Here is a 24813-nt window from a genome sequence, read left to right on the forward strand (position 1 = left end):
CCGCCGGTAAGCGGCACGCGCCTATCACGGTTCTTTCTCCTTTGTTTTTCCTTTGGGTTCTCCTTTTTTTATTTTACCTTACTTTCATTTTGGAATTCATACTTTTCGTTTCCGAATACTTCATTTCTTCTTTTCTCTTCGCTTACATTTCCATGCGGGAAAAGTGTTCTAGAAAATCTTACAAGATTGAATAGAAGATCTTTTAAGCCCCGAGATCTTGACGCGATGAATTTAATAATTAAAATCTCTATAACCATCTCTTAAAAAAACATTTAATAATCTTAATTATTTTATATTGCATTGTTTCGTAATTTAAGCATTTTTAAGTTTTGAAAGGCACGTTTAAAATATGACTGATAAATAATACTTTTCCCGTATATGAGATGTGTTGCGATATTCTTGAATTATTTATCAGTTCCTTTGCGTAATTGTTTGCTTCGGCATCTTTAGTTCCGCTTCTTTGCACCGGCGTCGATTGTTGAAACTAAAGATATTAATATATAAATTTCAGGCAATCTCTCCTTTTGCGCATTTTATTTTATCTGATTTTTTCAATGCTATATATACATTATCGAAAAATCTGACTTATCATATTTTATGCAATTTATACAAGCTTAACGTAATCGACGCCAATGCGTTTTTTGTTCCTGATTTCATATATTACTTCTCCTGTTACATTAAAAACTTCTTATTAATTCTTAGTTTTTTTTCTACTTAAAAAAAATTTTCCAATAACTTTCTTAAAAATTATTTTTATCTCACTTATATTCTCTCCTTCGCTCGAGATCCACTCGATACATCTTTCGGAAGCATTTCGTATATCGATTGGATACGTAAAGAGGGCAAGAGAATATACAGGTGGGATATTTATCGATTTCGTTTCATTATTCAATTTTATTTTATTTTTTATCTTAATTTTAACCGTGAGCTTTTGGTGGCGGTCGTCTTACGCTTAAAGTTCGTTCCAAACACGTTCTTTCCACCCGTTTCTCTCGTTTTTTTGGACGAGCTGTATCACAATAGAAAGAAAGCGAAAGAGAGAGGGAGGCACTGATTGTGGTTTTTTGTATTTTGCCTCACTGATGTGTTTTTTGCGTGGCACCCACTCGAGAGAGCGAGCGTGAAGCACCACACCCGATTTACGAAATGAAACACGATATATGTATCTACTATATATCCCTATTTATAAATACGCATACTTCTCTCTCTGATTCCCCCCCTCCTCACACATATATCGTACAATTCACACGGACACACATACATGCGCAAAGACACAAAAATATGCGAAGAAGCACAGGTTTTTTTTCGATGTGGTGTGGCTAGCGCTGTATTTTTGTTTTTGTCACGGCAAAGCTCCCTCTCAAAGAGTCCACGGACCATTTTTCAATGGCGTACCTTCGACAAATAATTTTTCCCCTCGTGCGAGCACACGCGGCTGGGTCGCATTCGTCGCGGATTTACGGACAATTACAGTCCATCAATTTCTATAAAGTACGATCGCGTGACGTGTGACGAGACTGTAGAAAGAATTTCGAGCGAGATCGACGAACTTTTGGGATATTGTGCGTTTCTTTCGATATCGTCCATGTTGTCGTCGAAGTGGATAATGCCACGGAGGAAGGAGGAAAGGAGAAGAGGGAAACGAGAAACGGTTGAAAAATGCCGGATACGCTGATTGCGGTAATAATAGCTGGTCGCTCTCCAGCGTGGAGCGGCGGCGGCGTGGTAAAAATCCTAATTCCGGGAACAATGGCCCCCGGCTTCGCGCCATGGAAGCCCGCTAATTGAATCGACTTACGACACACACCAACTAGCCGCGCGCGGAAACTTCACGATGACGAAGAAGAAGCCAGACGGCATCCACGGCATCGGCGGTTCGTTTAGCGACACCTACCACGATTGTCGAGAAAATCGCCTATGAGAAGGCCACGAAAAATAGCTCCCGTAACAAAGTATACGTCAGTCGAAGTGACGCTTGAGAGGTGTCGATTGAGTAATACCTCGCGGCACGAAAAACAGGCGGTAGACACGGGATTGGTAAATATCCTTCGCTCGTGATGGGAAGGAGGTAAGAATAGGTGGAACTTGAGATACTAGAGATTCCTTCTCCGAATGAACGAATGAAGCGTGAAACAATTTTTATGACTTGGAGGCAGATAATTAATACAATAAACAGCAAAGTGGCGAATGACGCATATCGATAATAAATCGTATAGATACATTGTACGGAATCGAAGACGTGAATAATAATATCTAGTTCATTATATGTAGATAACTTCCTTTACAGAAATTTAATACCGGTAATTTTTTACAGAAAGACAAAGAAAAACAAAGTAATTAATTATTTGGAAAAAGAATTAAAAGTGAACAAGACAGTGCTTTTAACCCTTTGACGACAATTAAAGTCTTTAAAGATATTGATATTTTGATTGTGAATTTTGATAGATTTAAATACGTAAAAAAGAAATAAAATATAATCCGATTTCTATAATGAAAAACTCGTTAAAGCTTTGACAAGTATAAAGAATTTTTGTGAATTGTTATATAATCTGGAACGATAAAAAATTTGTTCTGTTTGTTGAATCCCCTGTTGTTGATAGAAGAATTAAAATTTATATTGTTGATGGAGAGTTATTAATTACTTATTTTACATCTTTCATAGTATTAAATTAGCTAATATTAAGCTATAATCACACTAGTGCGATTATAAGTGGCGATTGACAATTACTTTTCAACGAATTAGAGCGAAGTAATCGATAACTGCTTTGCTCTGATTGGTTAAAAAATAATCGCTAATCGCAATCATGCAATCGCTAGTATGATTATGGCTTTAGACAACCTTTTTGTAAAAGTTGTCGAAATTACGTTGATAAATTAATACAAACTATGGAATTTCCAGTTTTAAATCTTCGAAATATTGAAAAATGCACTGCATCAGAACTTTAAAATATAAATGATAAATACATTACACGCCATTGATGTGTTTGCCCTTACAACTAAAATGTTAATGAGACGCTGACGATTCAGACGACTGAGTCGACGACCAGAAAACCATCGGGGAGCAGAAGCTTTATGGAAAATCCTGTTAGGTTCGAAAGGATTGCAGAATTACATCCGTAATTAGCGAAGAAAGAAAAAGGATAATAAGGTGGAAGAGAGATAATCATGGGCCAGTGCAAAATTCGTAACGGAACGCCGCTTCTTTCGTACTGAATCATAACTCGACCGTTGATGACAGAAGTGGCACGGGACAAGCGGTGGCTTTCTTCCTCCACTTTGTCGATTTTCTTCGTCCGCCAACGAGCACCGGTGGCTAGGTTGTTTTGACCCTAAATAATCTTCGCTCGTTTGTTTCTGTATCAATAATAGATGCCTAACTTTTGCAGCGGATGTTGAATAATAGAACACTTACAAAGGAATTTTCCGAAATTTTTATTAGCATGAATTACTTGATATAAAAATAATGCTAACATAAAGAATAAAACATACTTGACATAATTTTAAAAAATGAGGAATCATGCAATCGTTTTATTTAGACGTGCATTTAGATGTAAAAATAAAAAAACGATTCCAAATTTAGCAGAATTTTATCGTGTTACGATATACCGTTTTATCAAACATTTCGTGTTGTAATCCGGAAAGCTTCGCGAAAGTTGAAACGGAAGCGATGGTCTAACGAGCGCTTCGTTGCATGCCTGGCATTAAGGTCGGAGGTGATGTCGAAAATGGGAGCGATACCAGTCCCTTTGGGGTGAAACCGGCCATTTTAGCGTCACCTTCTGACACGAGGACTATATTTCGAGTAACGACGCAAACGAGCGTCACCTCGACGTTTCGTGGCTGATACCCATCGTCTGCGTCAGAACTGTCCGTCTGTTCGTTCCATCATTACAAACCGATCGATAGTCAGAGAAACATCGGTACAAGGAAATATGTGTAGCCGGAAATTATTATCGGCGATAATATAAATGCCAAAGAGCGATGAACATTCTTATCAACAAAATTGATTGATAATTAAATTGCTAAAAATTTATTCCGCCAAAGGGTGAAACCTGCGTTGTCAGTGAATAAAGCAAGGATGTCAATTAAAAAATAATATAGTACTAGAGAGAGAAATCAGGATTTAATCCGCAATCACCGAGGCGTCATCGAAATCAAATCGGAAAGCAGTGAGGGGATCAAGATTGATCGCGTTTATGCCGCTCTGTTATTGTCGGCATGAGAGAGGGATTCAGAACATAGCATCGGCGATTGACGGTAGTTGTAGGCGTTATCACCCTCGCATCTGCGGGTCGGTAAGACCGAAATCGAATTAAAACACCGCGGAAGAGTGAGTTGGGCGAGTCCTTCCAGTTAGTTTCGAAATCGATCTCGAAACGCACCAAAACGACATTTATTAAATATAGTATCTCTTTCACGTTCAGAACCTGTATTTTGATTCTGTAACTATTACGGTAAAGTGAAGTTTCAAGATATCCAGAAAAGTAAGATTGGATCCGATCCGATGCTGTTTTATTCATATTTTATCTAATTGATATAACAAAATGGTTAAATAAAAATAAATAATATATATCATGAAACTCTCTCTTCTTTCTCTGTTAAACAACGCATGGATTTTGTAAAATTGACAAAGCCGAGGGTTGCATCCGACCCTCCTTTCTACAAGAGAGTTAAATATTTATTGAGTATAATGTCAAATTATATTCAATTTGATTTGTTTTCAATAATTTCTATAGGTCGCCATTTATTCAATATGTTGCTAATTTAACTAAAATGATGGCGTTAAATTTAAAATTCAAGAAAATGTGTTAAATTTATTTTATTATTTAGTTTAGAGTAGTTTACTCTAATTTAATTTATTATTTACTAAATGCATACGTTAATATGGACGTTGTTTATTTTGGAGCTATCCACAAAAATGGATTGGTTTACATTTTGATACAAATGGAAGCTAAAAATTACAAAATGTCATTTAATAAGAGATTGGGCTGTCATTGCTCACTTAACAGTGTAATATCTGCGCAACGAAAATATATGTTTCCGATATTATCATTAAGAGTTACAGAATCGAGGTACAGTGATCTCGTCTGTGATGCTTCGCATTCCTCGATTGCATCTTACACACGTGTATGACAAACCTGACGAAAAGACTGACGTTCGACTGCTCGGTTACAGATTCATCTACATGGTGGACTCGCAAACGAGCCGCTCGCGTGTCGACAATTACATGCGACCTACGTTACGTGTGCTAGAATTATTCCGCTGCCGTCAAATTTCGCGTTAAATTGAGGTCGAGTCATTAATCAGCGACGCGCGTTCAATCGATATCGCCATCATCGGCACGACATCTTTTTGGAATTGATATGATTTTCAATTGTTCTATCCTTTATAAAATATATCTCTCGCAAGATAAATTACACTACAAATTTTTTACAAAATCAAAACGCACTCTAGTAATAAATGTCAACGACAGAATTGACCTAATCGCAGAGGTAGTCAGAGGGTGGCTTTTACGAGCATCGTTAAGATTGTTTAACAGCCACTGAACGGAGCCATTTACTTTTACCTCGAATTTTACTCAATCGTATCGCGTAACAGTCGACAATTCGGTCTCTCGTGCGTCAACGAGAGATTCGACGATGCAATTTAATAGCAATCATTTTCAGTAGCAGCCGATAAACTCGGCTATATCTCCGCGGAGGACGCAGCTCGGAGGACGATTCGTGAAACGCGCATTTCGGGAGAAGTGATCCTTATATCCGCAGTCCTTCTTTCTTCTTTTCCATCCAGAATCGCGCGTTCTGATAGATCTAAATTTATTTTCTAATTCCACGAGAAAGAGAGCGCTGTCTACACAGAGAAAAAGATTTCTTTGGATGTAATAAATTTTATTGTATCCAAATAAATTTGTTATTTGGAGTGGTCCAAACAAACCAATGTTTGAATCAATGAATGCGATTGTTTGAATTTGAAACAATGTATATCTTTGTCTTAAATACATTATTTGTTTGAACAGATAATATCTATCTTCAGTATTCGCGTGATCAACTGTACGGCACAAACATAATTGATGTAGCACATAGCACTGCTCGTTTAATCCTGTTGTTAGACGTATAAACCATTGTTTCCATGTTTTCGGTCAAAAAATGTAATGATTTTTCTAAGAAAGCAATTATTTGCATGGAATAACCTAACCTCTATAAATATATTTTGCCATTTTCAAATAAACAATTAATTTCATTGTTTGTATTCATTGTAACCAAATAATATATTATTTAATTGAAAGATATTACTTCAAATAATAATGTTATTTCTGTCAAGCAATAGAGATTTCTCGAATGAAACAACAAAATTTTTATTCAAACAAATAATATTTCGTACAAGCAAATAAATAGGAATACTAAATCCAAAGAAATCTTTTTCTCTGTGTACTTATTGTGAATAGGGAACCCTCTAATCAGAGATGGCCACTGTACTTTTGATTGGTCCGACATTTTCTGGCAATTCATATTAGTTACAACGAGACAGCACACATTCTTTTCTCTCTCGCATCACTGCAAAGTGAGATAGCATATCTTTTGTCACTTGCAGGATTTTGCAAGAAAATGAACGACACTCTTTTATAACCAGTCTTTGATTAGAGGGTCTCCAGTTGTGGAGGGATAACGTCGATCTTTAGGAACATTTAGAAAATAAATTTGCCAATCTTTCAAGCAACACCGTTCCTGTCGTCTGGTCATAGATCGGGAGATATGAACGAATCCCATCCTTTTTCTCCCCATATCCGCTTCTTTCTCTCGCAGTGTCCTTGGGGACTAACCAACCGCACTAACGTAAGTTCGATCCGTGAATCCTATAAACGCCCATGGTCTTAAAGAGACTCTGCTTTTGCTCTGGTAATCGCTTGATATTGGTATGTCTGCAACTCTGCATGCGAATTCTTTTTCACGAGTCACCTGACTGTTTGCAAATCTCTCTGTAAACGCACGTTGATTCACCGAAGTCAAATCTATATATTATTACGTTAAATTAATATTGTTTTATCTCGCGTAATGCATTCATATTATGTATTTATTCTATACAATTTTCAAAGGCCACGTTAGTTGGAGAAAATATTATTTTGTCAAAATAGTAGAAAATAAATGGAAAAGTACAAACACAGAGGTGGCATATTTTGCATTAAAATTCTCAAAAGTATAGCTTGTATGATGAAAGATTGAGAAAAAACGATGAGTTTGCCTCTTCGCGCGATCAACGTGCTTCCGTGTTCGCGTGGGAAACGTTAGAATCGAGTCCTCGAAGAGAAGCCTGAGCAGTTCCCACTTTGACAAGTTCGATCTCGCGTTTCGCACGCGAACACGAGTGAGTAATATCGCTGCGCGATATGAACTGCGCCGAATTAATATGATTTTCGTTCCGTCGGGGTAGAGGGTCGCGAGTGCGTGAATTGCGGCGCCACATCGACACCCCTTTGGAGACGGGACGGCACTGGCCACTACCTCTGCAACGCTTGCGGGCTTTATTACAAGATGAACGGTCAGAATCGACCCCTCATCAAGCCGAAACGACGACTGGTAAGTACCTAAGCTGTGTTAGTTCCTTGACAAGCGAAGTACGATTATATATATATATATTTCCGTCAAGCTCGATTAATCAGACAACATAAAAATAAATAGAAGGCAATTTTATTTTTTACATTTAAAATCGATTGCTTCTGATTAATAAGCAAACATTCATATGTAAATTCGTATCTGCTTTATTATGGCTACATTAAGTAGGCAATTATGTAAAATGTTGAAAAATGGCGTGGAAATGCATATTTTGCGCGATAAAATTCAATACATTGACTTATTGAACTTATTGTTAAAACACTGATATCTGGATCTCGAAAAAAATCCTACGTCTTCTGTCTACACCTTATTCGTAAAAGTGCGTCCTTGATCGCTTCCTTCGCGTAAGCAAGACACACATACTTAATTACCATGTACGTATAGCAGAGAGAACGAAGATATACGTTTCTCGCGGTGTGTAGATATAGTAATCAGAATGCAAGATAAAACAAGGCCAAGTTAATTTCCTGTACCCGCTGATTAATATACGCTCCGCTTCTCTCCACTGTGATTAGCAGCTCCGTATCGCAACGCGCCCGGTGATGGCGGGTCGAATGATTTTCGTGCGGTGGATTGCCGTTATTGTGTATTGGAGAACTTGCCTCGCAATCTTCCGTTAAAGAGAACATCTGGAAACACCTTAATCACATCGGAAGTACGAGACCTGACGGTTTAATCAATTCATTTAAATTCATTTAAATTGATCGTTTTCAACGGAAGAGACGTAACGCCCGAGTAAATTTCTATACGTGATATTTCACGCGAAGTGGGCAATTTTTCCATGTCACGAGGAAGGCTAAGTCGAGTGTCGAACACACAAATAGAAATGTTTCAAATCCGGATTGAATAGTGTATTAAAACCGTTTTAAGTAGATAATATTTTAAGACCGTCTTAAGTAATGATGCCAATAAGGCTTTCTAATTGATTCATGTCATCTTAAGATTGTAATTAAGACGATCTTAAATATAAGAACAGATTATGAATACCGGCCTGTGCTTGGTTCAGAATCTTAAGACTACACTTAAAACAGTTTTAAATATAAGAATTGACTATAATTATTTCAGCCCATATAACTTATCGACTTGAATATAACTCATAGGCTTGAACACATTCTCGCAGAAAGCGGATATGAACGTTTAACTCTCAAGATTGAGTTAAATATGCTTAAAAAAGGAATACATTGTATCCCCGTAATTAACATACACTAATCATAAGTTTGTATTATTAAGTAAGTTTTATATTCTTAAATTAGATACATGGTTTTCATGAGCACGTTTTCAATCGTAGCGCGTTATAGGCAGCGGCGAGAGTTCCGCACATATCAGGTCGCCGCCAGTTCGATCGATATCACGAACGGTAGCCGGAGGTTTCGTGCGATCGGCTCGTAGAATTCGTGTGAACTCGATCTATTTTTGGCGCACTCTGCTAGCACCTATGTAGATGGAGCAGCCTCGTCCGAAGTACCGATGCGGAAACTCGATACCACCGGCTCTGCTTCCTCTTCCATCCTTCGGACTCTCCTCCTAACAGCGATTCGACCTGACTAAACACTCACGAAAATTCGCGGAATCGATCACGAAACGTCTGTTTTATGGGGGTTTACACTTTCCGTCTCTCTAATCACTTATTATCCGAAATCGAACTCTCCTTTCTTTATTACGTACAGCGTGGCTGAATCGTTCGCGATAGTGCAAAACTAAAGGTTAATCTACATAAGTCACAAACGTAGTTCGCAATAGTCGTTACTTGCAGAAAATCAGAAGTGTCAGTGATATCATTGACTGCTTTTGATTGGTTGTCGCGACAAGCATTGCGAATTACGTTTTACGTTTGCAATTTATGTACAATAATTTTAATATTTTTCAACACGCGACAAATAATTTTTATTATAAATTTTACAGTCGTGATTTTCAAATATTGATACAAGAGTCCTTTTGATGGAGATATTCTTAGAATATTCGCGAAGCATGTGCGTGTCAATATCGACTAAGCGATCGAAAGTATCATAGTGGTGAAGCACGCAATCTCTGTGAAAAAGGAAGATTGTTCGGCCAATTATATCTATTTCTAGCGATATAATTTAATTTTAATCTCGGTTTAATTTACTCATTATCTTTTCTGATTCTTAGAACTAGAAAAGGATAAAAAGCATAAGTTAAACGGAAGTCAAAGTTAATCTATCTCTTGGTCAAAAGAGATTGTTAGACCAATTGTGTTCATTTCTTTCAATATAATTTAATTTTTAATCTCGGTTTAATTTACTCATTATCTTTTTCTGATTCTTAGAAATAGAAAAGGCTAAAATATAAGTTCGGAGATTGAAGTTAACCTATACATTGTGTTAGAAATAGACATTGGACGTTCAGATGTGCTCTTAGCGTGCACTTTCACGAGTGTCAACCCTCGACGAGTCCATTTCTCAGATCACAATGATTCGCGGTTTGCAGTATTCCAAAGCGAAGGCGCGTCTCGTTGAGAGCGGCACGAGATGCAATGACCGGCATACCTGCGATGCAGAAGCGCGTATTGACGTTTCACTATCCCTCTCGTTATCGCACTTTCTCCCTGGTACGCGATAGAGCAAGACTGATTAATTCAACAGTTTTTCACGGGCCGGCGTCGCCTCGCGAGTAATTATAGATATGGCGGCTGCACTCAATGTGTTCGTTAATTGACGAAGCTTTACAAACAGCATCATATCGCCGTCTCATGTAATTTTCCGTAGCTATTATTTTTTTGTTGCTCGCTTAACGTATCACGATCACTCTCTTTCGTGAAACGCGCAGAGTTCATTGTGATTTCGCTCGATCAAACCATACGAATATTCGATGCATTTTATTGTAAATCTCTGATTATACATATATATATATTTCCATAGTTATTCATAGATCGAGTTATTTAACTTTCTACCTGTAATCATATTTTTACTCCCTCTGTCTGTAATTTGCCTTTTTTGCTCAGCCCAAATTTTTTACTGTTCTAGGCTTTCAAAAAAATGTAGAAAAAAATTCAGAGTTAATTTTCAATATATATCTCTATTACATTATCAAATAATTTTGAACTCAAATGTTATTTAATAAAAATTGAAATTTGAATAAAGGATAAAATTTGAGAGTGAAATTTCGTTTGCGCCAAAAAAGAGAAGACCTAGATAATAGACGGAGGTTAAAAAAAGAAAAGGAGAAGAAATTCATCAAAGAATCAATCATTAACGTGTCAGAGAGTGGGACATTCTACATACATCCTAGATACATACCCTGCCTGCTGTGTATAATTCATTTGCTGTCACCGTTTAAACAGAGGCAATCGTTTCGCGAGTTCGCCATGACGACCCGTACAAATATTCCGACGCGATGATGAACCGACACGCCCACCCATCATTCATCCGCGTGCACGCGCGGCGCGACGGTGTGCGTGCGTGACGTGCGCGCGTAAAAACGCGGCCGGTCGATAAAATATGTATCGATTTAAAGTAGTGGGCGTACGCACGTGCGTGCGACACTTTCGGTGTTTTCCATCATTTTTCCCCGTCGCGAGAACTCCAGATACCCTTTTTCCCCCCAGCGTTCTTAGGGCGTGTTCACACCTTGACGGAAAAGCAACAACCAATCAAAATTCGCGATGGTAGTAAGTAGTACAAAAAGCCGAAATTGTCGACTACCAGCGCGAGTTCTGATTAGCTGCTGCTTTTAAACTTTCTTTTTCATCAAAGTGTGAACGCGCCTTTACTCATCGCGCCCCTCACTTGTCTCTGTTTACTTCCGGATTAAACATTCATGCAGCCACTCAGCCGAAATTCATTCCCGATTGTCCTGATTGTCTCAGTAAAATGACGGCCGATCGTTCACGACGGACAATCGATCCCATTCAGTAAACAATGCTGCGAACAATAGTATTCCACGTTAAGGGAAAACATTACGAAAATGTGACCCATTCATTATTCGACGATTAGTATCTAGATATGAAAATATAGTCAGAAACTATGATAGCTTCATTTAACCAAAAGAACAGAATTAGACTTTCACAAAGGAGATCAAGTTCTCGTAGCGAGAAATTAGTTTTTTTTTTTTTTTTGTAGAGTGAGAAACTGAATTTATTTCCAAAAAAAGTATGATTAACACGATCTAGTCGCTCACGTTTCAAGTATCAAAGGGAGCTTTCTAGCAAGAGATACATTACATCAACACAGGAATTATTCTTTGTTCAATATTTAGTGAAAGAAAAAAAAACAGAATGACAGTCTATGTTGATATGTCTCACTTGCTAGAAAGCTCTGAAAGTAAGGTTGAAAAAAGGGGGAATGCACGCAAAGACATATGCCTCCACAATATGTTTCATTTTTAGCGTGCGCCGGTTTGAATCCAGTCACAGATGTGTCGCCGAAAAACGGAGCGCAGATACGATCTGGGAAACAAAAGGCGACCACCAGGTATACGCACGCGGGTGTGCACGCGGCCCACCACCCTGTATATAATAAAGTCGTGGCATATATTGCCCACCGCTCGTGTCCTCTTCTTCCATTGTACGTATTGAGCTACACGGAAATTCCGTGCACGCACACGCACGCACGTACGCACACGCGTGCGCCGTGAACTCCTGCGACGGCGAGGTTTCGATCAGGCAGATAGCAAGGGTTGCAACCCCCTCTCTCCCGTTGCGAGCGACGTCCGCCATGTTTGATCCTTCAGGAAGATAAAACGTCGGCTTGAACAGCTGGGAAATTTCGTTTTTTTTAACCTCTCTCTCCCCTTGATTCTCTCTTTTTTTTCCACCCCGCCTCACCCGTTCTTTCTCGCTGTTGCTCTCCGTTTGCGCCAAGGGTGGCTATACCTACCTATATATTCACGTACATGCGCGGAGTGGAACATTGCGCTCATGTCGACGATATGGCGTCGACCTGCCGTTTTGTGAGTGTACGCGAAGTATGATACAATACAATTTAACGTCATTCTTACATGGCTTAAGACTTTTGTTAAAGTATCTAAAAGTTTAATCGGATCTAAAAATAATTTTATTGGACGCTCAAACTAATTACTGGTCGAAACTTTTTGCAGCGTTACTCGCTTGAGATTTCTACGTAATTATTTTGAAGATCTATACACTGAAAGAAAAGATTGGCTGCTGCAGCAAATTAGATGGTAAATATGGCATAGCATTTTTAATTGGTTGCAACAGTCAATTTTTGGTGTAGCAACCAATCTTTTCTTTCAGTGTAGCTAGCTAAATTTTTAGATACTTGAGCAAAATTGTTCTTTCCATGCAGCAGTAAATATTAGTTGAGTTGTTTAATACAACATAATTAGATTATCAATCATATATAATGTTGTTGAGACATTATATCATTAATTTTATAAATGCAGTGTTTTATATGTTCAATAACGATAAACATTTTAAACATAAAATTTTTGATTTAACATTCCTTTAATAGTTACATTTTTTTTCATCTGTTCTCGTTTTCAAAATATGAACATTTTTGCAATCCATGTTATTTTCCTAATTATAATAATTATTTTCGTATCCACGTGAGAAAGTAATGCGGAAGCTGTGGATCCGCTACCAGAATCGATCCTAGACATTACACGGAGGGATGATCTTTTAGTCGAAGTCACAAGCCGCGCGAGTCTCATAGTCGCAGGAGAAAAGAGGAAGGCATAGCGCGAAGGAGAGAGAATAACTCTGCGCGCAGAGAGTCGCTCGTTAACGACTGTCCTACACGCTCCCCTGCTTCCCTTTTCTTCTCTCTCGTCCTGTGGCGATGCTTATCTCAGCCCATACCCGGTCCATGCCGAGCAATGCTCGTCGAATTACGGTTCTCCAGGCGTTCCTGGGCATACCAGCAGAAACTGCGCTGCCATTGCTGTAACAGAAACAGCAGCTTCGGCGAGACCTATTAAACTCTATTAAAGACACGCGATGCGTTTGCTGTCATCGGAGAATTTAGTAATACATAAGAAAAACGTTCAGGAATAGTCGCGAGACTACGATTATATTTAACCAGATCTCGACTTTATCTTGCGAACAGACGTTTATGCAAAATGAACGCTTCGAATTGATTTCCAAAATTACATTCAAGAGACTTGAAAAGATTTTCGAGAAACCATTCCGTTCGAATCGAAGGAGTGACGAAACGAGGAGTGACCCCGAACTTTACGGCGTGATTTTATCTGGTCGACTCTTCAGGTAGCCAAGATGGCGTGCGACCGAGAAAGCGAAAGAGCGAGGAAGATCCCCGGGTGCAAAGGGTTATCCTCATCGATCTCCACGCGGAAAATGAATAGTGTGTTCTGTGTGCCAGAGTCGAAATTGTCCGGTGTCCCGCACTCGCGCATTGTGTTTCCGAAGCACTAAAGGCACCTTTGTACAAATGAACGAGACAGAGTATAGGAGAACAAACCGGCCAATGACTCTGCATTCATTTACTAGGACTGGTATTTATTTTTCCTAGCTGAAGCATCGGTTTAAATGGCATAATAATTGAGCGTGAATTTTTAATGGTTCTTGATGACTTGATAAAGTGTCGTTTACAATCTTCCTAGCCGCGTTGCGTCGTTACGGGGCGTATTTTTAGAGACTACTCGCTTTTAAGACTCGCGTAGACGCCCTGGTGTGTCACTTACGTGACGGTGATTGAACGTGTTTAAAAAAAAAGGGGGGGGGGAGGGTAAAAAGGGCGCGTGCGTGGTACTCGGCAAGTGCGCTTGCGATTCTTGTAAAGGCGCAAAGTAATCCGGGCAATGACTTGGAATACGTCTTGCCGGTGCGCGAACTCGATTATTCCACCGCGTGAAAGTATAATTCGTGGCGGCGACCAGCTCGTGTTTTTCGTATGCGCGCGCCGTGAAAATTTCCCTTCGCGTTCGCTTTTTATGCAGGCAGACACAGACACACGCTCCAGAGCGATGAAAATTTCCACATAATGCACCGCGCGGCCCGGTAATTGCTCTCATGACTCGTCAACGTTACGGTTTAATTCATGCGCTATATCCCGACAGTCGTTTTAAATAACTTTTCCATTTTTTTTTCTCGATCTGGTACGTGCGGCAATTCTCCTCCGTTACTCTCGCGCGAACCTGTTCTGGATCATAGATCTTTCCTCAAACAAAATATTAGTTTTAAGACTGTTAGAAAGGCTCCGATTTTAATTTAATAAATAAATTAAATAATCTCTATGAAACCTTATATATCGATGTGAAAAACTATTCGTTAATTTCATTTTATGTGTTTAGAGATTGCTCGTTAAATTATACGAAAGAGGAAAGCGATTTTACTTTCTCTCGAGAGTAAAATTGGAAAAGTCTCAATAGCGGAGTCGTAACTGCCGACGAAAATTCGTCGGTGGTATTTTTGTTTCGTCACGAACGAGAAGAAGTCTAGTATTTCCGACTGTCTTATGGTGGTCTATGAGCAGCATTCGCTGCGGGTACGTCGGGGGCAGCAACGGTGACTGAATTATGTACCAGATGCAAATATCGTCGATTGTTCGGTACCGCTGGCGTCTTCCATCCATCTTTCAGCTTCCTTGAAAATTCCGCTCATGAGATACGGGATTTGCATCCGTTCACACTTTGAATACGACGCGCTGTCCTCGCAAGCGAGATCGGTACTCGTCTCTCTTTCTCTCTTTTTCTCTCCTCTCGAGTCGAATCCCGTTTACGCGCCTTTCCTTCCCTTCTTTCTTGTACCTCGCGACGTCGATCGATATTCTTTTATGGCACCTCCAGAATCTATCGACGATTGAATCTCGATCAGCGATCGGGGAGAATTTACACGATCGTGGAACGCTTCTCGCGAAACAATAGCACGCGAATTCACGATTTCTCCGCGAACAAAAGAGCTCGTACGTATCGTCTCGATCGATTGATTCGTTATTACATCGCACACTTAACTATTATATAAGATATAACTATTACATGCTGTAATATATGACGGTTAATGTATTGTAATACAGAGTGATTACATCATGATAGTTGTTATATTCCAAGATTATAGAATGATAATTCATAAATAGCTATGAGCTTTTAATCTGTGTTTGTAATAATTTTAAAGTTAAACATATGTATATAAAGTGCACGGAAAGAGCAATTTAATTGGAGAATCTAAAAATTTACCTAGATACACCAGATTTGAAAATAATTTTGTGGGAATCTTAAGCACAATGAGCAATGTTGCAAAATGTTTTGATATTTCAGCAACCAATTTTGTCGTTCTACCTAATTATTTTGATGGTCCAGCAAAATTATTTTTAGATTCTTCAGCAAAATTGCTCTTTCCGTGTGTCTATACGAGCCTCCGCTTGTTTCATGTATAAATAATATATTTATAAGTTGGTAAAATGTAATTCGCAAATAATGGGAACGTACCCATCAATGAAGTTAATTACAAATGTTATGACTCTGAATTTAAATCTTCTTCAGTGCGGGAAAAAAAGTTAAATACAATTTATTAAATTCTAAAGTTAATTTCATTTTGCTATTAACTGGTCGAAAATTTTTTTATTCTTACAACATTAAATTTATTTCTGTAATCGATTGAATTAAGCAAGATGAGCATGCTCCATGTACCTCGTTTTCGAAAGGTTTTAGTATCCTTTTCGACGGTGTACGCGCGTATAATTTTCGATAGAGAGCAAGAACGAAAGAGCGAGAGACAGACGAGCCAATTAGATGGGCGTGTGCGCGGACCAAACGAAATAAATTCAGCAAGGAGAAGGTGAGAGGGAGAAGGGGGAGGGCCGAGGTGTGAGAGAAGGGCGCGTAACGAATCGTCGTAACCTATTAACTTGTAAATTGCTTCCGACTGTTGTGGGCGAGAGAGGCGCGCGGCGCTCCACTCATAAATTCGCGAAATAAATCCCGGGGCTTGTCGCCTCGGCAAAACGAGACGCGTGACAAAGTTATTGGATCCCGTTAGCATAACCGAAGCAGTAACTAAAAACCGATTAGATTCCGCGCCGATAACTCGTAAAATATTGCACGTTACTGCGCGACTTTGCGTCAAAAAGGAGTGACGGTTCCTCTCGTTGATAGGGTCTTGTAGGATTTAAACGTAGCGACACCTTTTCGGGAGGTGTTTTTTTTTTTTTTTTTTTGCCAGAAACGGGAAAATGCGGATGAAGGACGAGATAAATCGAGAGATGTTCAAAACTACGGTCGATTCGTGCGAAAGATTATTTATTGCGCGTCGATAGTCCTAAAAAATTGGGCGGATTGATGTCGATTTATAGACGGAACGGATATAAGCGAACGACGATCCCGTCTATTCGCTCGGCGAGACACGATCGCACACTTCGATCATTATTGACGCGATAATTCAAGCCGGTTGTTTGCCCGGCACCGTTACTCTGCGTGTGTGTAACGCTTTTCTTTTTCGTCCAGTGGTACACGGCTACTTAAGATTCGGTATGCCGCGATTGGACGGCCGGCTACGGCCGTCCGACAAGCCGATCGATCATCCGCTCCGGCCCAAAGAAACAATTGTTTCGTCGATAGAGTGCTGCGGCTCGCTCTTCATACGCGTATATTTATAGCCCCTTAACTCTTTTTACTCGTCCATGAAGGACGAGTTTCAACGACAATTTCTCGCAGAAAGATCTATCTTGTAAAGTTAACATATAATACACGAAAAAAACATTTTTTGAAGTATTTAAAAATTCAGCTGATTACAGAAAATAATTTTGCTGGGCCATCGAAATAATTATATAAAATACTAAACGTTAATGACGATGCTTCACAAAATTTTAACACATTGTAGGAATTAATTTAAATATCTTATATATTTATTTAGTTTATTTTAATGATTCGAACAAAATTATTTTCGGATCTGTATCTAGCAAAATTTTTAGATCTTTATCATTCTTTCCGTACGTGAATAAATTCGTCGCTAAAATATACAACAGTGTCAAGGTAATCGAACTGAGTGTTTCGAGGAGACAAAACGGAAAAGAATAGATTGAACGGTTCAGCAAAGCTATAGTTTGCTGGGCGAGTTCAACTTCTATAACTAAGAAGATTGATAGTTTAACAAAGAAGTTACGTTTGCGAGCAATTATCAGTATGCCAATTCAGTCGATTCTTTATCATAATGAAAATTGCTAGTGTAATAAGTTTTCTTCAAATGTAGCAACAAAAATACACACCATCTTAGCTAGCAGATTTTGTCAAAAATTTTAATCTATACATTGAATTAATTTCATAGAAAGTTATCTTAGCTGAATTAACAAATTTGCTCTGTTACAACAAATATGATTACTTATAGTCGCTAATTTTTTTCAGCTGTACAACTTTGCTACTTTACATAGAAAACTAGCCATCTGTAGATTTGCTGAATCAGTGAAGTTCCTAGTTGTTTTAACAAATCTTTTTTTCCCGTGAATAAACTCTCCGTAAAATATGTTCTTACACCGCAATGTTAACCGTCGGAGCCGAGAAAGTGTGCGCAGAAATTTTTCTCGCGTGCACCGATCCGCCCGTCGTGATCCCGAGAAAATATTTCGTCGCTGCTGAGACTCGTAAGTATGTAGCGTCGAATCGGTGCTTTCCCTCCTTGTAAGAGCGTGAAATTGTTTCGCGTGCAAGAGGCGAGCGAGAACAGACGAATTAACGATTTAATCGCTCCGTGCGAAGCAGTCTCGTTGATATCGACTTGTGAGTTATGTAAATGATTATTCAAATCGCGCCGGTCCGGGGCTTGTTATGAATTCGCCCTCTAACGAAGCTCCAATCAATTCTACCTATTGGCAAACACACCGAGGCTTTGCGTCGGTGAAGGTGGCGAAGAGAGCGGTAAAATTTGCTGCGCTGTGGCGTGCACACGCAGGTGCGCGCTGCTATCGCGTTACACGCTTATCAGCCAAGGGAAAGAACACCGCTTGGACATAGACAAAAAGTTTCCGGCGAAAACATGATTCCGACCACTGATCTATAACCGCAGGCAGAAACGACATGAAGAAATTGCGTTGCGAACAGATTGATTGTTACCTATTTGTCTAACAACGGTATACAACTCGAAACGGACGTAACGATTCGTGACAGGTACATGGAAAGAAGTATCTAAAAATTTAAATAGATACTGATCTGAAAATAATTTCGTTGGATTGGATTGTCAAAATAATTATGTAGGACGCAGTCAAGTTGGTTGCTAAAATGTCAAAGCTTCTAGCGGCGTTGTTCATTTACTTGAATTTTTTACACAATTATTTTGATGGTCCAACAATATTATTTTTAGATCTATATATATCTCGATTTTTAGATATTTCAGTAAAACTTTCCATGTACACTGAAAAAAATATATAGTCAATTTTAATAAATATTTAGTTCAATACTACCAACTAAACATTTACTTACAGTAAATAAATATTTGTTCAGTAAAAAAAATGATTGTTAAATCAAATTAACATTTCTTGTATCAAATAAATATATTTTTATATTTAATAAATACTTAGTTGGCAGTATATATTGAACTAAATATTTATTAAAATTGACTACATTTTCTTTCAGTGTAGGTATTACACCACGTCGATCGACTGATTACTACTAAAGAGATCTATAGCCAACGTAGCGACGTGTTCTTTTCGTTCCATCATGAAAAAGTGTCCTGTTTTCCCAAGTGTCCACAGTTCTAATCCTTTCCCATGCGAACCCCTCGGAACGCCCTATATATCGACGGCGGTTTAAGGCACCGCTCGCCCTTTATGCTCTTTCCGTCAGGAGAAGGGGATCTTCCTCTCGTCGAGGTAGACGAGGATTCCTCGCTGGTTCCCCAGCAGTGGCAGCTGCAACTCTATCATTGGTCGCGATCTCGATGTATCCCACCCGAGTCCGGGAAACGACCCCTCTAGCAATCAAGGACCAATCCCATCCCGCTCATGTCCCGTTGCAGCAGGAGGGTAGTAGAAACCCCGCGGCCGTCGCCGCCGCGCTACCCTTCCTTCATCCTCGCGCACACTCCAGCTCAGACGAATTCCTCCCTTCGAGCCACCCTTCGCGAACGAACGAGAGAGACTGAGCCGCTGAGAGTTAGGTGGGAGATTTGACGGTGATTTAGGAAATGGTGGCGCATGCTGTGGGCAACGGAGGGATGAAAGTGGGAAGGGAAAAAAGATGATTTATTTATATATTTTTGTTGGAGAGAAATTATTAGTTAGAATCTGGAGTTATACCTGACTGTGAGAAGCAAATGAAAATGAATGGACAGGAAGGCGTTGAAAGTCGAGATTGCAAATTAGGTATTTATTCTCTCTTAATTGGAACGATAAATGGAAATGTAGATAAAATAAAGCTCGTATGCTAGAGATTTAGATTATAACTGAATAAATATGTGCTTTATTATTAATTTGAGCAGGTTCGAGGCATTTCGTAATTATGGAAACTATAGATATGGGGAACTGCATGAATATTGGCCGTGGCGTTCGAATTGAACTGTATTGTCCCAGACAATGGCAACACCATGAATTCCAAGGGTAATCGTGTCTAAAGATGTGCTCGTATTGTGCGAGTTAATCCAGTAGCATTACGACTAATACCTCTATCAGTAGTAGCACCCTAATCCTACCAAACACGATTGGGAGTAACGATTCTCCCAAAAATTCAGCTCCCATTCTCAACTACTTTTATCTGCCTTTACGTCCCATCGAGTATCGATCTCCAGTTAGAATCGGCAATCGACTACGTCTGAGAATCGGAGAGAAAAACCCGAATGGAAAAGGGTCGCGCGGGTCCAATCTTAAAAGAATCGTCCTGGAAGTCCATAAATCCTCCGCCGAGGTACGAGTGCGATCAGAGGGAGGAGAAGGCACATGAGCTGGAGAGAAATTCTTCAGTCACGTGAACAGCGAAAGGGGGAAGGAGAGTAAGAGGAGAAGAGGCTGACCGGTCGACTCCATCGACGGAGAAGCCCGAATTGGCCCCGCGCGGGCATGAAAAACGCGCGATGGTGGCACTCTCGAATAAATCAAAGTGGCGTGAAAATCAATTGTAAGACACTCGCCTCGCGTGTAGTCGACCCGTCAGCCACCCCCTGTTTGCCGGATGCTTCTCTTCGTTTGGTACGTTACCCGGACGAACCACCGTCCTTTGTTGCTCCCCAATGCTCGCCTCGCGCGCCTCTTTGTCCACGAGCTTTGTATACGTGTACGTGTGCGAGCGAGCGAGCGCACGCGTGCGTACACGCGTGTGTACGCCGTAGCCGGAACGTCTGCGGCTTTCGCAAGAGAGGGCGGATAGGGAGGGCGAAGCGACGGTAAAGTCAATACGGACGTAGCGGCGCGCAAACGCCGGCTACCAGCCAATGCGAATGTCGCCCGCGGCGCATGGCGTCCACGGGAGAGCCGCCGCCAAGCCGCGCCAAACCGTCACGGCGCTGCAAATATCGTGCCCCATCTTGTGAACGAACAAGAGGAACGTGTACTTGAATGGAATTTCGGCAACTTTACGCGAACGCTCGTCGAGTTTTAAGGGAAGGCCGAGGCGCCTCCGTCCGTTTCTTCACCGGTCATCATCAACTGTCGATCGGTTAACTTCCGACTCCGAGTATGCGAGCAGGGAGGATACGTCGGCAAGATCAAGATGGCGAACGGCGATCGAGGCGGATGTCGATCTCGACCGCGCACCAACACGCTCCGCGTGTCTCGCCCTCCGTTTCGTCTCCGTTCGCGGCCGATGAATTATTTATGCCTTCCTGCGTTTTGTGCGACAAATTCCAAGAACGGAATGACCGAGATCGCCGGTAATTTATCATGCGTGTCGACTGTAAAATCGTTGGCGTACGCAACAATGCAACCGCGTAGCTCGCGCGCGATTTATGGGTGGTACCGATTCAAGGATCCGTACGTCTACTTGCACGATCTCGGCTTTGACGAAATAGAATTATGTTCACGTTCACTTTATCCCGATTTCACGCATCGCCGATAAATCGAGAAGGGATACAATTTCATGAGGGAAAATCAATTATATTATATTCAGAGAAAGACAATGTCAGTTATACAAGTTTTATGTGCGTGAAATTAATATATACATAGTCGAATAAACTGTTTTATAGTTGCAATAATCATAAAATATTTGTTCAACTGTGTACAATAATTCTACATATAAAAACTTGTCATATAATTACCACCTTCACAATTTCCATTATATTGAAAAAAAAAATTACTAAACTTAATATATTTCTTTAAATTTACAATAAATAAATATTTGCTCAAAAAATTATAGTTAAATCAAATTAATAGGTTTTTGTATCAAATAAATATATGTTTGCATTTAGCAAATATTTAGTTAGAACCTCTATTCAAATAAATATTTATTAAAATTTAATTTTTTTCGATGTATGTTTTTCTCTGAATTATATCTCTTCTCGAATTACATTTCTTTTCGAAGAAATCTTCCATTCCGCGTGAATCAAGAACATATCACGTACGCAACGCATCAGTATTTATCAGAATATTGTGAATCATTTGTGACAAGTCCACGTCAAGTAACTCTGCTGTTAATTACGGCACAATCGTATGAAAAATTAAGCTTTGCGGAAAACGGAACCCCTTTCACCCTTAATCGTGAAAACGGGGGTGCGGAGGGTGAGTGACAAGTAATGGCCGCCGCGAGCGTTATTTATTGTGCCGCTGCCGTGCACACGCGAGAGAGGCGTAGGCGTAGCGGCAATTTCCAGCGATAACCGAGCGAGCGTGAGCACGCGGCTCGTCCCCGCGATTATTTGCCGCGAGTGAATAAACGGCGCAGCTCTAGAGAGAAAGAGAGAGAGAGAGAGAGAGAGATCTCCTCTGCAAGTCGAACATCGTGATTAAACAACCTATCACTACACCTTCGCCTCAATCCTTATTCGCCTTGAAATCTGACGGACGGGTTTGTTGCACGCCTTCCATACTTCGATGATGATTTCACGATGGAAATCATTTAACATCGCGAATTTATCGTTTGTTGTGCATGATTTCTGAATATATGCCCGAAATTCTTTTGCCAGATCACGTATTTCAAGCGAGGTGAGCTTTACGGTACATTCTATCTTCGCGCACAGGAGAGGCTCGTGCGCGCGTACAGTTGCAGCAACCGGCGCGGCGTTATTTATTACGGCCGTATAAACGCGAACGAAGGCGCAACGGCTATTCCGAGCGACAGTCATGGACTTCATCGCCAAGACACATTTACTGTTTCCATCATTAAGGCGTCTCTAAATGTCACGCTCGCGTAAAGAGCGCTTAAAACTCATGCAGCCGCTCGGATATGCACACCTCGTTTATCTCGAAGAAAATCGCCTGTACATCCTCATTGGGATGAGGCCTCGTTTCCTATTGTCTCTGATATATTAGGAGATATTTCCCGATATTGTGGTATGATGTCCGTCTTGGAGAATCGAGAGTTTCAGGTTTAAATTCTGGTGGCGCTGAGGTAATAGTTTTTGCAATAGTTTTTTCGCAGGTTATTAGCTTCGTTATTTAATTGACGATCAATTATATATAATTTGAGATATTTATATTTCAACTTCAGTTTTTCATATTTTGTTTCAAGTCTAACAAACCGAAACGCGCAATTTATAAAACTAAAAAATTGTATTTGCAAAGTTTGCTTTTAATATTATTATTCGCAGATTTAAGATTCTCATTAAGATCATATTATTAATATTCTTATAAAAATTCTTATTAATATAAAAAAAATGATTAAATTGCATAATTTATTATTAAACTCTGGTTGAACTCATGGGATTGCAGAAGATTTCAAGATTTCTGCGCATGGTTTACAAAATCAGATATATATACAGGGTGTCCCGAACTTTTTTGCCAATCACTTTTGTGTAGATAGAGCGGATTAAACTGAGTCGAAAAGTCCTCTACCATTTTGCAATTTTCGCAATAATTAACAAGATATTAATTACTAAAAATTGCAAAATATTGGTTTTGAATAATTTTTTACTCAAATACTATCAACTTTACAGAAAAACTGCAAGAAACAAAAATCATTTATTTTCTTTTGATAAAGTTCTGAGTTTTTAGTACTGCATTTTCTCATTTTTACCAACATGAGAAAATATGGTATTAAAAAATTCTGAAAAAATTCTCAGAACTTTATGAGAAGAAAATTAATGATTTTTGTCTCTTGCAGTTTTTCCGTAAAGTTGATAGTATTTGAGTAAAAAATTCAAGACCAATATTTTGCAATTTTTATTAATTAATATCTTGTTAATTATCCTGCGAAAATTGCAAAATGGTAGAGGACTTTTCGACTCAGTTTAGTCCGCTCTATCCACACAAAAGTGATTGGCAAAAAAGTTCGGGACACCCTGTATATATAATTCACACAAATATTTAGACCCTAAGATCCACTTTGTGATCGAAAATAAGATTTCTTTTGATACATTTTATCGAATTTCTATTTTCGATCGCAACGAGTGCCGAGATCAATCTCTCGCGTAGATCGCAGACGTCATTGCCGACGGCAAGCGCGTTCGATAATAATTATACATTCGTGGCTTGAAGCAACGTGCAACGAGGCGACGAGAGGGAGCGGCGCGGCGCGAGGAAGAAACGAGCGCTGCCTCTCAGCATTTATACCATCCGCTCGCAGCCAACATAATAGAGACAACATAATGGCGCTATAAATAAATAATAATGCCACGGTCTAAACGCAGTTGTAGGAAGACTTAGAAAGGCTCTCAAGCTAGTTGTACTCGCCTCGCGCGTTTCTTACACTGCCGCGTGACACGCACGCTCCGTTAGTCCCGCGTTAGCAAGAAGATGATCGAAAAGCGTTATCAGGCGAGAACGGAGGGAGAGATAGAGAGGATAGAGGAAAATCCATCGTGGAAGATAAATGTCTTGCTCGCTTCGTTGATTAATTAAATCTCTGTATTAGCATAAGTGCGGTGTGATTGAGCGTGTGGCGAATGCGATCACTGGGTCCAGTCCTCGCAAAGTTGAATATCTCGGTGAAAAAATTATTCTAATCTCTGATCAGAGACAAACATTCGAATTCAACATTTTGGAACGTCAAACATATTTCCAAATGGAAGAGAAATTTTTTATTTTTTGGGAAATATGTTTATATATATAATAATAAAAATATTATATTTTAATTTAATATTTTAAAACGTTGAATGTATTTTCCCATGGTCAACATTTTTTTATTTTAGGGAAACACGCGAATATATTGATGAAAATATATACCTAGGTATATACAGGGTGGGGAAAAAGTATGGAAG

At 39.6% G+C, this 24813-nt stretch overlaps 2 protein-coding genes across 2 annotated transcripts in view; both read left to right on the plus strand.

The window, feature by feature from the left end:
* LOC108767607 (GATA-binding factor C-like) overlaps positions 1–428 on the plus strand; it is a 16582-nt gene extending 16154 nt beyond the window's left edge. The window contains exon 4 of the mRNA XM_018517571.1: positions 416–428. Within this exon, the coding sequence (XP_018373073.1) occupies positions 416–428 (13 nt within the window). The remainder of the gene's footprint in view (positions 1–415) is intronic.
* Positions 429–1834: 1406 nt separating this feature from the next.
* LOC108767609 (GATA-binding factor C) overlaps positions 1835–24813 on the plus strand; it is a 72755-nt gene continuing 49776 nt past the window's right edge. The window contains exons 1-2 of the mRNA XM_018517572.1: positions 1835–1874; positions 7429–7574. Coding sequence (XP_018373074.1) covers positions 1835–1874; positions 7429–7574 — 186 coding nt within the window. The remainder of the gene's footprint in view (positions 1875–7428; positions 7575–24813) is intronic.

Source organism: Trachymyrmex cornetzi, unplaced genomic scaffold, assembly GCF_001594075.2.
Source record: "Trachymyrmex cornetzi isolate Tcor2-1 unplaced genomic scaffold, Tcor1.1 scaffold7, whole genome shotgun sequence".
Taxonomy (NCBI): domain Eukaryota; kingdom Metazoa; phylum Arthropoda; class Insecta; order Hymenoptera; family Formicidae; genus Trachymyrmex; species Trachymyrmex cornetzi.